Source organism: Pyxicephalus adspersus, chromosome 3, assembly GCF_032062135.1.
Source record: "Pyxicephalus adspersus chromosome 3, UCB_Pads_2.0, whole genome shotgun sequence".
NCBI lineage: Eukaryota > Metazoa > Chordata > Amphibia > Anura > Pyxicephalidae > Pyxicephalus > Pyxicephalus adspersus.
In genome coordinates, this window is record NC_092860.1 from 86789667 (window position 1) to 86802612 (window position 12946).

The window sequence follows — 12946 nt, forward strand, 5'->3', positions numbered from 1 at the left end:
TATTACTCTCCTTGTCCTAGATTAACTGTCATCATTCGTCCTTATGGCTATTGTCCCCAAGTGAGAAAGTGACAGGTAATCCGGAACTTTATCACCAAGTAAAGGAACATCTACCATTACAATATAATTCTAGTGAAAACTGTCAAAAAAAGTACCATAATTTATCTTAGTTCCTGGTGCTTTTTCCAGAATTGGAAATGAAGGCAAAATATTCCAAATAGGACACAGAAAAATACGGACACTGGTTTTTACCTTTTCTTACTCTATTTAAACCTAAATAAAAAAAGTATGGTTTATACATACACTTTAATACAAATACTAAGTCAAAGAAAAGCTATAAATAGAACGTATAAGTACATTTGGTAGCAAAAAGTAGACTTGTTCTTTCAGTGTTTGAAAAGGAAATGGAGACAATAGAAAGACACATTGTTCTCCCGTTTTATTTTATGGCTTTATGTATGTAAGGAAGTATACACTAAGTAACTGTGCTTATTCTGTGCTAAATAATAAAAGCACATTACGTCTTGTACAACATCTGTTGAATCGAAATGCTTTTAAAGGAAACAGGATAATGACATATTTACAATAAGCAGCTTATTTTCTAGTGCACAATAAAGTTTGTGAGTTGATGGGTAGTTTTACCGACTGGTGACTGTAGAATGCCTGCTACAAATAGCTCTTCATATACAAGATCAAGAGGCTTGTTCAGAACAAAAGGAGTCAGATAATCCAGATAAATCACACCACAGTGATGAGGATACGGGAACTCCTTTGAAATCTACATTACAGAGAATATTTATTTTAATCTTTTTACAATTTAAAAGTGTGTTGTTCACTGAAATATTGTAATGTTTGATACTATTTCATATGGTTGTTTCCTTTCACAAACACTTGGCATGTCAATGTATAATATTTTATTAATGTGATTTCTGTCTACTAGCAAATCAATGATCCTGACAGACGTTTTTATTATTTTTGTAGCTTGGCTCATGGAACCCTGTAACTGGTCTGAATGGATCTCTAACAGACAGAAAGCTGGAGAACAACATGCGAGGGGTAGTACTCCGTGTGGCCGCAGTGCTGGTGAGTTTTCTTTAATATGCTCTTAAAGCTGAAGTCCAAGATATAAAAACTACATACATTATTGCAGTTCTGTATTTTTTAAATGATCAAATGTATTTATTTATGCACTGATTAAGGTACCTGAATTTGACTTGGTTTCACCATCCTGCTATACCATGTTCAGCAACACTAGGACAGGAAGCCAAGCATGGCTGGGGATAGAGAAATTACTTTATTCTAAGTGGTGGTATAATACAGTGGTGCCCAACCTTTTTTCATCTGGGGGCTGCTGGTGACATTGGGATAAAACTTGCGGGCCACAATGCAAACAAACATTAAAGATGTATGTTTAAAACTAGAATAGTTTAAATTTAAAATGAAATTAAATTTAAATGTTTCTAGTTACGGTAAAAAATCAAAAATTTGCACCCTGCCCACCATTCCCGTACCACAGACCAGAAACTACACCATACAATGCATCCTGCCAGTTATAGGGGGCTTCTAACCTTCTTTGTACCCCAAAATCTCTGCAATGAATACTTCCAGAGAAATGCTCCCCTGATTTCAGTGATCAGGGGAGCAGAGCTGCCGGCATAGTAAGGCTCCACTGATTGCTTTGCTCCCTGATTGGCTGAGGTAAGGGAAATCCTGATGATGCTTGAGCTGTCATCAGGATTTCCTATTTCTCAGCCAATCACAGAGCACTAAGGAATGAATGGGCACAAGTCTCCCCATTCATCTCTAGTGCTGAATGGCTGAGAAGTGTAAAACCTCAGCCAAAGCAGTAGGGGTGAATGGAGAGGCTTGTCCTCATTTAACCCCTAGTGCCCTGCAATCCCTCACTGTCAGGAGGATTTCCAGAGCTCTGTTCATTGCAACCCTGGAAATCCTCCTGTCATTGGGATAACCTGTAAATAAAAAAATAAAAAATTTAATTACACAAACACACACATTAATAAAATAATTTTAAATTAAAGCCTTGTCCTATTTTTTACTTATATTTTAACCGTTTCAGGGAATGAGTAAGGGGATTTATGTACCCCTGTACTGATTCTCCAGGTTGGGGCGGTGGAAATCTGGGAGTCTCCTTATTTAAGGGGGCTTCCGGATTCCAAAGTTCTGCTAAAAATGATTATAAAAGCCCCCGTTGTTTTTAGTGGAAGCTTTCATAAAAGCTTAAAAACGCTTGAAAAAGCCTCCATTGAGTTCAATGGAAGTGTTTTCCCGCGTTTATCCAGCGTTTAAATTTTTTAAATGTTGCAAGCAACGTTTAAGATAACGCTCAAAAACGTGCCTGAAGGAAACGTCCTGGTGTAGATTAGCCCGAACGAGGATTGTCGTTGGAAATGAACGACCGCCACGGTGGATCTGATTGGCCGACGATCTTTCACTATCTATTGTGTGTACAGTATCGTGTCGTTCAGTGATTGTGCATGTTTCTGCAGTACACTTTCTCCTTTACATGTCCCTCCCTACATCGTTCAAACGATTGTATCTAGTGTGTGGACACTGTTGGTGGATTATATATGAACGATCATTGTTACAGCATGTACAGAATTGTGCACAATATGATTGTTCAAGTATAATCGTTCATAATCGTTGATCGGTCGTAATCGTTCATTTTCTAACAATAACTATTGGAAGTGTGTACCTAGCTTTAGCCTAAAATAGATTTGACAGGTGCTCTTTAATCTTCATGTGAAGTACAGGGGTATGTAATAGTGTTATGTATCTTTTTACAATGTATCTTTTTATAATGTATCTTTTTATGTATCCTTTTACAATGTATCTTTTTACAATGTATCTTTTTACATCTGTTTGGAGGCTGTAGAAGCTCTACACAGTGCTGAAAAAAAACTGAATTTTTCCTCCCATTAACTTTAATGGTGTTCGACTTTGACATTTGACCACCCGAATTTTTTTGCTATATTCGAGCGAATAGCTGCCGAATCGAATAGTGAGCTATTCGACCAACATTAAATGTTAATGCATATATCATTGCTCAACATTAAGTCTTGAATAAATGACTGATCTGAAATAAGTGAATTTTAATATTTTTTGTGATCTTAAATGCTGATTTAAAAAATTACTGTTTACTTGATTTATAACAATTGTTAATCATTTCTCAACTGGTTACCTTGTGTCTTTCTGCAGCCAGGCAAACTATATAGCTGTGTGTTCTTTTCTTTTTTTCCATTACGCTGCAACTTCTTGACAAATAGTTACAAGAGTTGTTCATTAGCACATAATTGCAAAATGGCTTATTGAGATTGTCTTGAAATGACCTTGGTCATCCAAAATGTTCAAACACGTAGCCATTTACCATTTCAAATAATACTTGCAGCCCAAATACATAAGCCAGAGATTGATCAGCATCATAAGCACAATGAAGTGCAGATAATTATGCCTAAATCCTTTTGCCATTATATGGAGATTTTATATATATGGTTTCCTTTAGACTCATAGCTATGTAGTTTAAACATATTGTTATTATCAATCTCTGTTTTTGCCAATCCTAATCAGGAAAAGGAAATACATCAAGGTTAATTTACTTATTGAAAAAAATCTCACTATGCAAAGTTCATTTGAATGTTAACTGTAATAGTACATGTAGCTTTGCAATTGTGTGTTATATGTACTAGCAAAAATTGTGTTTCTTTTCATGTCTTAAACACATTATAGTGTATTTATAGTAATGATTTACCTAATAACCTACATGAAAATTTGCTTTGCTCTTCTTTAATAAATCAGTCTCACTGATTACCAAAACTTTCACATGTATATTAAATATATCCTAAAACAAAAAAGCGTTACAAATATCATAATGTTTATTACAAATGGAACTTGCAATGTATGGGCATGAAGACATCATTGCTTCCATACAATTCAGCTTCTAGAAAAAGCTGTCATGATCATCATTTTACAATCTTTTGAAAAATGAATATCTAATCAGTTTTATCTAAAAATCAAAACGCATTCATTGCAGTGCTGTCACTAAGCACACAAGAGATGGCTGGGAGCAGAGATGGCAGTGCAGCTCACAACATTACACTAAATCCCTGTAGTGAATGCTGAAGGCAGGACTCTTTAGTGGAAACACATTGGACTTGTCTCTTTTATAATGAACAGCAGTAAATCAGAAACTGTCAGCAGAGTGAAGAATTTAGTAGTGTGCCCTGACATATATAGGGAATTAAAGGTAATAAAAGCATTTTTATCTATAGGTGTCTGTGGTGCAAGTGCAGGGGGTGGCCACAGGTCCTGGACCTAATGAAAATGAAATGAGGTGAAGAAAAGTTAATAAAGAAGGGTGCAGAGATAAGGAAGGGGTGTACTAAGGTGAGTGGAGGATAAAGGAGTGGTCAATAGGAGTGCAGTGGGCAAGGGGTGCAGCGGTTGGTTGTAGAAGAGAAATTCAAAGATGTAATATATGTGAATATTTGAATGAGGTGAGGTTTCAACCTGTCTGTCTGTGTTTTGTTGTTGTGAACTAATTTTATTTTCCCAGTTACCATGAATTCAAATAGTGCTCTATTTATAAAATAGTGATTTTTTCAATATTTTTTTGATTGTGAAAAAGCAAAATGCATGTATATTTTATCTACATGAACAGATAAGTAGATCGATCATTCAAAGACATAAACAGTATACACATTCCATTTTACATGCTTTTATGGGGTGTGTATATTAAAGTTATTTTGAACTCATACGCAGTTATTTTGCCATAGGGATTCCAAGACAGGAGATGAAAACATGTTGTGATTTACACTTGCGGCTCAGCCTGTAAAAACTATCTGAGAAAGAAATTTCAAAATGACATGATTGCCTACCATTCTGAAAGATGTTTATCACAGCTCATACTTCGACTTTGGCTCCTAGTTTATTTTTCTTATTTCCTTATACAATTACATCTCCTTTCACTTTCTTCCCACACACATTAATAGGTTATTGACTATGTGTGGATGAAAAGGATTTTAAAAAGTCACTTCTTAATGAAGACTGCTGAGCCCAGTCAATGCACTGGAATCAAGCCTCCTCTTGCCGATATTAGATCAATGTGGCATTTTCCATGAAATAAAGGTTTTATCAATATGGCTCTATTTCAGAGAGGACAAAAAGTAAATTAGTTTGTTCTATACACATTGATATGTGTATACCAGCTTTTGGCACTTCAAACACTTGATTTAGATGTTACTGTAAAAAAAATGCATAATTACAAATTTGCTGACAAGGTTTGATTTTCCGCACATTCTGTGTAGAGGACAGTTACCGGGGCTGTAATGTGGCTTTAGAAATGTAGTTCAATAACAATTGAAAAAGAATTCCTATTTGTTTTGACAAGAGATCTTCTTTTATCATGTAAAATTGTTGTAGTGTGTTTGAGCAGTAGACATCTATCAGTCATACCATGGACAGAAACGTTATTTAAATTAGCACTTTGATTCTAAAGTGAACCTATACCCGAATTTATATTTGTAAAATTAAAATGACTGTCTTGCAGTAGACACAACATTTTGCCTATTATTGTCTTTATTGGCCAGAAATGCTTCTTCTAATTTAGTTTATTGCTTGAGTCCACTTTAAAAATTTAAAGCGTATCTTTAACATAACCATTTTTTCCTGGTCACTCAAAATTCTGTTGCAACCTCCCGGAAGCCTGATGGGTATGAATAATTTTTTGTTTATATTCTTTATTTATTTCTGAGGCCATTTCAGACTTGTAACGGACCACAACATTTTACCACAGGTGCAAATGTGCTCAAACTACTCCTATTCAACTGAATGGAAGTGACTTGTAACCATTTTGTGCACATGTTTCATTCTTGCCATGCAGTTGTATTTCCTCCTATGAAAGAACAGCACTACTTTTAAGCTCAAAACAGCTTGCACCTGGCAGCTGTTGACTGCACTTTTCTATTGCAAGTGTAAAAAGGGTATAACTTTTTTAGAAAATGGCAGAAGTATGGCAAGGAAGATGACCTTTTCTTTGCATAGAAGGTATCTCTATGTACTGCAATACAGCAAATTGATGTAAACTGAAACCATCAGGCTATAGCATTGGGCCCAAAGCTTTTGGTGGGAATGGGCTGTCAATATTTGCCTTGGAAAGCTTTAACAAATCAGACCCAATAACTCACTTGTATTTATTTATTTGACAATTTTAATTCTTGTTCCCTTCAATATTCTCTCCATTCGCAATTAACCACCGATTCAGTCTTGTTATCCACTAGTCGAAGGCATGATCAGTTTCTGTCAGCTGTTTCAAGATATCTTATGTTTTATCCTTTACTGCATCCATTGACTCAAAGTGTGTTCCTATAAGCACCAGTTTCAACTTAAGAAAAATTCACAAGATGCCAAATTAGGATGAATATGGAGGATGTTCTAGCGTAGTAATGTGTCGGCTGAAAACTGTCACAGAAAGTGCTGTGTGAGGGGCATTGTCCTGATGAAGAACTAAACCTTTTTTCTCATTTCTGGCTGTCTTTTCCTGGCTCTTTCTCTCAGCTTTGTCAACACTTCCTTATAAAAATGTTGATTCACTGTTGTGCCTTGTGGAGCCCATCCCTGCTGAAATAATGCCCATATCAAAAAACACGATGAGCATGGCTTTGAATTTGGACTTGCTTTGATGCACTTTTTGATTCTTGGCTGTGTTCCATGTTTTCCCTTGCATTGACTGTCATTTTATTTTCGGATCATACTGGAAGATCCAGGTTTCCATCACAAGTGATGACTTTTTGAAAAAGCTTCGGGTCCACCGAAAGTTGCTGGAGAATGTCAACACAAATTTCCTTGCAACACTTTTTTTGCTCTGGTGTGAAACTTTACAGAAAATTTCAAATTCACTCATTGCTCAACTCCTAAACTTATCAGCAAGTGCTCATAATCAGTTCTCACTGCTTTGTTTATAGATATATATATATATATATATATATATATATATATATATATTTATATATATATAAATTGTAAGTGGGTTTGGGCTACTTACAAAGAAGAAAAGAATAAAGAAAAATCTGAAATCTTTGTATCGAAAACCAAACATGCAGCAAAAGGTGTTGTGCCACTTTGTGTTTAAAACAGGTGTCAATACCGTTAGCTTTAATATTGCATAGCTGTAGTAAAGATTAGATTACAATGTAGAGAGTGCTATTGTGACTGCCTTTAGAACTAATGATAGTGCCAGTGTATGTTTCAATCATCTTATCTCAATCCTCTCAGCTCAAGGAGGTAATTTCTACTTTCCATTTAAGACCTATCTATATTGGTTGGTGTGCTCATTGTAGTCCAGAATATATTAATGGGGCAGTTTGTGGTAGTTTATTACAGGAAAGTACTTTCCTGATGGAAAAAGAACATAGAGCAATCATCCCTAGGATGTACTGGGCAGATTTTACCTATTGTTTTCTATTGGTGTCCAAAATCTGTAGTGCATGGAGGAATACCATAATACCATATGTGAAACTCTAAAAATATATTTTGAGATATAATTATATATGTAAATATATTTTACGCAATAGTCTGTTTGCCTACTACATCTGGATGCTGATCTTCCTTCTTAGCAGGCAAATGCAAGACATCTAAAAATATATAAAATAATGTAATATATGACTTCCAGTTAAACACAAAAACCTACATAAAAATAAGTGAAAACATATATTTTCTTTAGCATCTGTCCTATATTTCTCAAATGTAATACCAATAACAGTTTTTCATAAAATATCAGTTATTCAGTATTTACACATATCATAGATTAGCAGAAACTCTAATCAATTATGCAAAATTGTACAAAATTTCTAAAAATGCATTTAATTAACTTACACGAAATAAAAATTTTACAAGCTTTAAACCTGATGGGGTGCACCAGTTTGAATAAAGTGATTTTCAATAGAGGCAAATAAATATTTATAGATTTGGTAATGAATTTAGAAAGCTTGGGCACTAACATAAACAGATTACTCAGATCTGGGCAACACCAGGGATAAATTATTTTTCAAGAGCAATTAACATCTTATCTTGCTGAGCGAATGAGAGTTTGTTTACGATTCTCACCACATTTTTATATGATTACAGGCGGTGGTTCCATGTATTGTGCCATTTTTTACACAGCAGTCAAGGAGCTTTTAAAACACTACTCAGCTTGATTTGGAAAGACTCTAAACAGGTCTGGACCAGCTGAAAGAACCTTTACAAGACATTTTTACAGCTATTATATGTGGTAGTTGAAATGGGACCATATCTTATAGAACATATAAATGGCAGCCAAAATAATTGAATTCTGCTTTAATTAAGTTGTGTTGCCATATTTTAAATTTTTACAATTTTAGGCTGATTACCTAATAAAATAAAGAGATAAACTGTGAGAATATAATGGTGTGATGTACCCCTATGTGAGACGTACATGAATGTTCACTCACATGCATGATCCACAAATCTGGAATATTTTACAGGGATGTGCTGGTATGCCTACAATTCTTTAGGCATGCCACAGCTTAGATGGCAAATGTGCAGACTCTACATTTATAAAACAGCATATTTGTTTTAAAACTCCCAATAGATCACAGTATCCTGTGTACAAACACTGACAGCACAGAATAATGGTGAATTCCATGGACATGGACTTGATGTGTTAATGTATGCAATTATATGTTAGTACACCCAGTCTATAATTTAGTGCAATGTTGTATATATAGATACTACTACATTTAATTAGGAAATGCAAACTGACTTCTCTTGCCATGTGACAATTGCAGTTTTAATGCCAAAGACACATTATTATTTTCTCATGGTTCTTCTATCACAAGTTGCTTTGTGAGTGACCCAATATTAATTGCCAGAGAGCAATGCTATAAGACAAAGTTGAGTTTTAGTGACTGTTGTTGGTAACTGAATTACTAATGATATAGACCTGGGAAACAGATAAAAAAAAAATGTTTAGCTGTTGTGTGGAAAAACAACTGGAGCGCTGGTTCACCTTTTCTCTGGTTCTAACCCCAATGTGATATATTTCTGCCCCTAGATTTCATCAGTAATGATAGTCTAAAAGTTTCAATCAAAATAAATTCTGACTCGAGTTATCACAACCTTGGATTGAAACTTGGAATTTAAGCTTTTTGTAATCGATGTTAGCCTTGCTAACCCCTAGATCTTTTATGGTGCAAACTCCAAGCTAACAATACAACAGAGCCAATTTACCCAAAATACAGAAGAATAGACAATTGCTTAGTAAGCTTTTAATATGGTTATTCCAGTTCTGTGCGGAGCACTTTGGGTCAAATGTTAATTTTACTGTAATCATTCATGCCCTTCCATATAGCATCACAAAGTCTCAAGGCCAGCAAGTCATGGCTGGTGAAAGGGGCATACAGGATGCTTAATAAATGTTCCCCAAACAGGTAGCTTTGATAATGGTCACAAGTAACAGTAAGCCTCCATGATTGAAACAACTGAAATCCAAATAATAAAAGAGTGAGCCAGAGACGGCAAGGCTGCAAAGGAAAGGGTTGGATGATGCTGGATCCATCAGCCAAGAACTGAAGCTTTAGCCTTGTTGAGGTATATCTTATTACTGACACATTAGGGATCATTATAAGAAACACATAACAATATTAAGAATAATAATAATAAAATATTGAAGAAACATAGGTACAACTTGAGTTCTAACTTGTTTATGTACTGCTCCGAAGAATTATGGAGTTTAATACGTTCTTTTCTGTCTTTATTTTCTTTTTCTCATCTTTAACATAGGTATAATATACTATCATATGTCAGATTATCACATGGCCATAGGAAACACATTTAAGAAAGCAATACTTTTACATGTGTAAGATGCATACACATTTTTTAGTCTGTCATACATAGGAAAATCTACCAGTTCAATTGTATTTTTTTCTCATGACATTATAATACAAAAAAGAAAAACAGATCTGTCTTTCATCTATTTATTATGTTGACTAGTGTAATTACTTGTCCATGGTCCAAATATTAAAGTATAATATCACATAAAAGATGCAGTTTCAAGCAAGGAGCGAGGCCCTGGAGAATGGAGGGAAATTCAGGTTTCTTTCAGTTATCATTACATTCTTTGAAGCAGACATTATCTGATCTTCCATTGTTTTATACTTCCTAATTAGGCTGTAAGCATGATGTAATTCAAAATGGCAGTTCACCAAGATCTGCAAATGAGCTGCCACTAGCACTAAAGGGACATTCACACAGCAGAGCAGGGTATATTAAAAGAGACAAATTAAGTTCATCAAAAGAAAAGCTGGAATTGCTCAGTGTATACATTTCCAGATGCAGACATTGTGGTTCAATATTCCAAATTTTTAACAAAAAATATTTTCTAGAGTTGTATTTGCCTTTTTATTGTGACCACAATCTCACATAAACAAAAAGTAATTAGGAAGCTAATTGGGGCAAAGCTTCTTAACTTTTTATGACTGTAAAAATCTAGTGGATTTCCTATTATGTCCCCCATGCCCTCATTGCCAGATTGTCAAACAGAAAATTTACCCAAAGTCAGACCGTGCAATGCTCAGTGAAAATGCAAAAAAACTACAACTCAGAGCTCAGGCTCTACTGGCTTCAGCTTGTTTGCAAGGGTTGCCAGTAGAGAGAAAGCCTCCTCTCTAAAACAAACATGACAGAACTGCTCATGTTCACAAAGCTGCATCTGAGCAAAATACAAGACCTCTGGAACATAGTTCTTTAGACCAATGGGCCAAAAGTGGAGATGTTTGACTATAATGCATAACGCCTCATTTGAGGAAAACCAAACACAGCATATCAGCACAAACACCAACTGTCAAGCATGGTGGGGTGATGATTTGGGATTGTTGTAACCACAGAGCCCAGGCACCTTGAAGTCATCAGGCCTGATTTATTAAAGCTCTCTAAGACTTGAGAAGATACGCTTTCACCAGTTATTCTGGGTGATCCAGCAAATATGGAATGAATCTGGTACAGGGTTGAAAACATTTGCTAACAAATACCAAGTGACTTTTTTAAAAATCCATTCCAGGTTTGCTGGATCATCCAGGTTCACTGATAAAAATGTATCTTCTCCAGCCTTGGAGAGCTTTATTAAATGAGGCCAATTGAGTCAACTATGATCTCCTCTGTGTACCAAAGTATTTTAGAGTCATATGTGAGGTCATCTGTGCAACACATAAAGCTTGGCCAAAATTGTCTCATGTAACAGGACAATGATACTAAGCAGACCAGCAAATCTACAACAAAGTGTCTGAAAATGAAAACAAGGTTGTTTCAGTGGTCCAAAATCATACAGTTATTACTACTAAAGGTGGTTGTTTTAAAGGTTTTTAAAGGGGTGTACCTGTTTTTCTCCAATGGTTTATCCATTTTGGAATATTTTTTGTTAAATAAATGATGATATAGGGCAGGGGTTTCAAACTCAAATACACAGGGGGCCAAAATTAAAAACTTAGACAAAGTCGCGGGCCAAACTTTAAATTGAAATAGCACCGCTACTACAATTCCCTGCGCGTATAAAACAGTCCAAAGCGGGAGTGATTCCCGGGATTGTAGTAGCGGCACTATTTCAATGCAGCAGCGGGCCAGCTACAATTCATATTTAGTATTCCTTTGGGGGCCAAAAAAAAGACGTTGCAGGCCAGAGTTTGACACCCCTGATATAGGGGAATATGATGTGTGTTTTATTACAGCAGAGGTTAGGTTTAAATAATTTTACAACCTACTAAAGACCAGATGATATTTTAATATGTCCAAGTACTTAAAATTGCATGTGGCTGTGCTTTCTTTATTCTCATGGCCCTTCTCATAACACTAATTGTCTATGAAAAGTTTAGTTTATTGTTTTGGTCTTTTGGATAAAAGCTATATTTAGGCATGGGCTTCTACACAGATTTTATATATTTGTATGTCCATTTGGTATACTCTGATAATGATCACACTAGCCACCTGTGAGTTAATGATGTGTTTGGTTTAATTATTCACTTAGAATCTGTACTTCTATTTTTGGCTTTAACCACCTAATGCAGAATCCTGATACTCCTTAAATCACAATCTAATTTACTGTGATAATTTACTGAATCCTAGCATGACAAAAATGATTTACACCATAGCTTGAATGGTGGACATTGTACTGCACTTGTCCATTATATGACACAGCCAGGAAATGATTACCCTACTAAGTTGCTTTTAAATCTAGTGGAGGGTATTCCTTTTTTATAAGGAAGAGGCTTAGGATAGCCTAATGTTAACAAAAACATAAGTGGTAATTCTTATATTTAGCAACCCATATCAATCAAGATCCTCTTTGTCCTAGTCTGATTTTAAAATTGTCAGTTGTGATAAATTGCCATAAGGTATAAAAGAATATTTAAGGACATGGAGTTGGACTTTATTTATTATAATATTGCTTGTTGTATGTACAACATAATTAAATTGGTCTTGAGAAATATGTTGGGGCTTAAGTTGTTGTTAATTGCCTGACTGTTATGATTGCTTCTTACTTTCCACGTCACTGATATACAACGGATGTTCTATAGAACAAAGTCATTCTTATTTCTTTCAGGATAATGGATCAAAGTACTGAAGAAAGAGGGCCAGCATGATAACCATTAAAATTTTCAAAAGGAGAGGTCAGCAATGACAGTTTTCATGCCTCTTTTCATGACAGGTTATATTTAAAGTATTTCCACTGGAGATTATATCATTTATTTCCTGTTCTAGGGGCCACAAGAGAAAGATATTGGTGGGCCAATCAGGGTGTTGTTCCTGCACAGCTTCTGCTTTTGAATGGGAGAGGTTGGGATTGTGGCTGAGCTGACCTCAGCAGTACGCTGCAGCCCACTGAACAGATAGTGTGTGCCTCTCTTACATCTGTACCAGTTAG

At 35.4% G+C, this 12946-nt stretch overlaps 1 protein-coding gene across 2 annotated transcripts in view; it reads left to right on the top strand.

Annotated features, from left to right (window-relative positions):
* Positions 1-12946, top strand: part of GRID2 (glutamate ionotropic receptor delta type subunit 2) — a 579007-nt gene that overhangs the window by 418946 nt on the left and 147115 nt on the right. For both annotated transcript variants that reach the window (XR_011919919.1, XM_072405568.1), the window contains exon 9: positions 982-1083. Coding sequence is in view for 1 of the 2 variants with exons in the window: in XM_072405568.1 (XP_072261669.1) it covers positions 982-1083 (102 nt within the window). In the remaining variant the exon portion in view is untranslated. The remainder of the gene's footprint in view (positions 1-981; positions 1084-12946) is intronic.